Source organism: Petaurus breviceps, unplaced genomic scaffold, assembly GCF_028583685.1.
Source record: "Petaurus breviceps papuanus isolate PSGF00001 unplaced genomic scaffold, PetGlider_PUasm1.0 90451, whole genome shotgun sequence".
In the NCBI taxonomy this organism is placed as follows: domain Eukaryota; kingdom Metazoa; phylum Chordata; class Mammalia; order Diprotodontia; family Petauridae; genus Petaurus; species Petaurus breviceps.
This window is the reverse complement of record NW_027187258.1, coordinates 1,540,863-1,544,433: the sequence shown is the minus strand read 5'-3', so window position 1 is coordinate 1,544,433 and position 3,571 is coordinate 1,540,863. Positions and strand designations below refer to the sequence as shown.

Here is a 3,571-nt window from a genome sequence, read left to right as displayed (position 1 = left end):
AGGGAGGGAGAGTCCTGAGAGAAGGAAGGGCTTGGGGGGGGGGGGGAACAGGGAAAGGATTCAGTATAGCTGGGGGGGAGGGGGAAAGCAGATACAGTAAGAGGGGTAAGTTTCCAAAGAGGGGACCCAGAAGGGGAAGGGAGCTGAGGGAAAGAGCACTGGGGACTGGCAGAGCATCCTCAGGAGGCCAAGGCCAGAGCCTGCCCATTGGCTAGTGGGGCCTCTGAGTCCAGCCTCAGGGCTCAGGGTCCAAGCTGTAGCATGGTGGTGGGGCCCAGTAAGGGCTATGCTGGCTGCAGGGGGAGCCCTCCGACCCTTCTGCTTGGGCCCCTGCCTTCAGGGGGAGCTCGCTCACGTGACATAGTCTCTCACTGTAGTCTGGCTGTAGACTTTCAGCCAGCCCCTTGGACACACCGCTCCAAGTCTGAGAACAGATAGCCACCCAAGGCCAGAGGTCAGCTTGTGGAATGGGGGGGGGGGGGAGGAGAAAGGCTAGGGAGGAGGGGAGGAGAAGAGAAGGTTTCCACAGCCCAGAGGATAGCAAGGATCCTCAAGGTTATTCCAGGCCTTTTGTCAGTGAGTAAGATCCTCTGCACCTTTCTGTGCGCCCCAGCCCCCACCCCTGGTTTGCTGGGCCACATCCTGCCAGCTAATGTGGTAACCCTCACCACACGCAAGCAGCTGGTCTCTATGTGCTCGGGATCTGTGTATGTTCTCACCGAGAAGTTTCCCTGGTGCGTGGTAACCAGGTCATCCAGACTCTTGAGGTTGGGGATTTGGGGCATCAGGATGACCCACACCCTAGGGTAGCAAATGAGGCAGCATCAAGGTCCTGCTTCCAGGGGCACCATTGGCAATGAACTGAGGGCTCTGTGAGTTCCAGACCCACTCCCTGAAACTCTCCCCCTTCCCCAAGTCTCACCGCTCCAGCCGGGTCAGCATGGTGATGAGGAAAATGAAACCAGTCAGAAGGCCAAGGGGCACCAGCACAGTCTGCAGCACAGGCAATGAGGGCCGCTCTAGGGTACCAAAGGGAGGGACCTCAGGAGACAGCCGCCAGCAGGGGCCCTGAGCATCCCCACTCAGCCCCTTCCTAGCCTCCCTCCTCTGGGGGGGGGGGGGGGAAACCACTGGACTTGATTGAGGGAAGGTTTCATGAGGTGGGAAGAGGGGAGGATTAGTGATTAGAGGCAGAGCTTGGGGTCAGAGGGGTTTACCCCTTGGCCTTCTGCCCCCCCACTGGACCACAGGGCTCCACTGACTCCACTGCTGGGCATTGCCACAGTAAGGTCTGAAGAGGCTTCGGACCCGGAACGTGTAAACTTTGTGCTCATCCACACTGGGCAGGCCAAACTGCTGCCTCTGGTGTACATTCTGCTCCTTAGGGGGAGAGGAGACCAAAGAAAGAAGGGCATAAAAGAGAGGAGCGCTGAGGGAGAGGGTGCCCTCTAGTGAGTGGGCCCTTCCTCAGCTCCTCTCTCTGATCCCATCTTGTTGTGATAGACTCAGAGAAAAAGAAGGTGAGAGCTGGCAAGGAGCTGGGAGGGGGTGGTGTCTATCCAGCCTCCTTCAATTTACTGAGGTCCAGAGAAGGGAAGGGACTTGCTAAAACCTGGCAGAACGAGGATTGGAACCCAGGTCCTCTGCCTCCAAAGCTAGCACTCTCCCCTGTGCCATGCTGCCTTGGGAGGTCTTAGATCCCTGGGTGCATTGACCAGTGATGATAAAGGTACCTGAGGGGAGATGAAGGTCACGGGGGGGCAGGGCCCTGTGGCCATTCTCGGTCCCAGCCTCCCCCCACCTCAACTCACTGTCCAGCTGGAGTCAATGTCAGTCTTATATTGTACCAGGTGCTGCAGGCACATGGCCTTGTAACTGCTGCTCCAATGAAGCTCTAGCTGTGAGTCATTCACACTGTAGACTGTCAAGTTATCAGGAGCCCAAGGGATCACTGGAGGAAGGGCGTGGGGGGGGGCAAGTCAGCGTCTTATCCCCCTAGTGTCCTTGTCCCTCCCTCCGCCTGGCCCTGAGCCCTTGTGATCACGCTCTCTCCCCCCCCCCCAAGCTGCCTCCCAAACCCTGCCCTTATACCTAAATCCTGAAGCTTCATTTCCTGCTTGAAATGTCTACCAGGAGCCCGGAGTTCCACATTGAAGTTGTAATAGATATCAATGTCCTCACTGCCAAACCAACAGCCTGTAGTGATGGCCCCAGCAAACAAGTACTGGCTGCATTCCTTAGGTGGATCCCTGTACCTGAGGAAAGAGGGTGAAGGAAACCCAAGACTGAGGCTAAGCACTTCAGTCCCCCCCAACTAGGGCTTCTGTAACCTGAACTGGGCAAACCATCTCTGTAGTTCCCCTGAGGCCTCAGTCTCCCAGCTCATCCTCTTTTGTTCCCCAGATCCTCTTCTTTCCCCCTCCCTCTCTTACCCCTGTCTCCCTTCATACCAGTAGTAAAGGGTCAGGTTGGCAGACTGGGGTCCAGAGGTGCTGTCCCAGGTACAGTTCATAAATTCAACATTGAAGACCAAGCACTGTACCTTTGGGAGGGGTGTGGGGGCTGGAGACATCGGTAAGAAATCTAGGTTACAACCAAAGAAGAGAAACACAAGTGGCCAGTGGGGTAGGAGGGTTCCTGAAGAAAAGGACTCCTTTCAGCCCATCTTGCCCCACTCCCCTCCCTTGGAAGGTCTTAGGCCCATCCAGCTGAGGCACTGAGCTTTGAGTCCTTTCCCTTCTCTTCCCATCTCCCCTACACCTCCTCACCGGTCATAGTGTCCTGGCTCCTCTGGGGAGTGGCCACCCCCAGCAATGCCAGCAACAGGAGCATTTTCAGGCTGGTTGACTGTTTTGACTGAGACCTGAGCTTCACTTTCATTCTCTCTTCATCAGAAGCCCAGGAGGCCCCTCACTAACTACCCCTCCCCACCCACACACTTCCTCCTCTTACAACTTCCGGTGGAAAGAACCTGGGGGCCTGGCCTACCTCTACCATAGGGCCCTACATAGGGACTGAGAAGTGGGGAATTGTGTCGCATAAAGCAGCCCCTCAGAAACAGTGCTGCCCCTGGCTGGATTATCGCAAAATGAACCCCTGCCCCAGAAAGACAAAGAGCCTGGCAGAAGCCATCGTCACTCCCCCAACAGCACCTTGGGTCCCTTCATCTTGGTCACCAAGCTGCTTCTGACTTCACTGTATCCCTCCCCGCATCCCTCTACCCATCTGTCCATCCCTCTACTCCCTCACCATTTTAGAGCCTGCTTAACTTTCATTGTCTTCATCTAGTCCAGCCTCCCAAAGATTTGGAAATGCTGATCACCTCCCTCAGGGTCATCGGACTGACATCCAAGGTGGTACCAGAGCCCCCAGCTTCCTCAAGCCAAGCACCCCGGCCATTTCATTCAGCTGCTTAGTAACACTTGATATTCATCTGCTATTGACTTCCTAGCCCATTCCCTATAGCAGCTGCCTACAGTGGCTTTCAAAGTCAATATCTACTCTCCTTTCTGCAGCTTTACTGGGGACATAGGCTAGTCACCCTCCTCACTGCAGTCTTCCTTCAAGACTT

General features: G+C 55.8%; 1 protein-coding gene across 3 annotated transcripts; it reads right to left on the bottom strand.

Moving 5' to 3' along the window:
* Positions 1-28: 28 nt before the first annotated feature.
* On the bottom strand, positions 29-2,948 carry IL2RG (interleukin 2 receptor subunit gamma). 3 transcript variants are annotated; one of them, XM_069062365.1, is made up of 8 exons: positions 2,769-2,948; positions 2,451-2,583; positions 2,092-2,255; positions 1,848-1,951; positions 1,218-1,380; positions 923-1,019; positions 720-801; positions 29-424 (listed from the first exon to the last, which is right to left on the bottom strand). In XM_069062365.1, exons 1-8 carry the CDS (start codon positions 2,878-2,880, stop codon positions 236-238), a joined length of 1,044 nt encoding a protein of 347 aa, XP_068918466.1. In that variant the 5' UTR covers positions 2,881-2,948; the 3' UTR covers positions 29-235. The 3 variants fall into 3 exon arrangements, with proteins under 3 accessions (XP_068918466.1, XP_068965111.1, XP_068918465.1); XM_069109010.1 differs by having other exon boundaries at positions 30-424; positions 1,812-1,951; XM_069062364.1 differs by having other exon boundaries at positions 32-424; positions 1,812-1,951; positions 2,451-2,562.
* Positions 2,949-3,571: the final 623 nt, after the last annotated feature.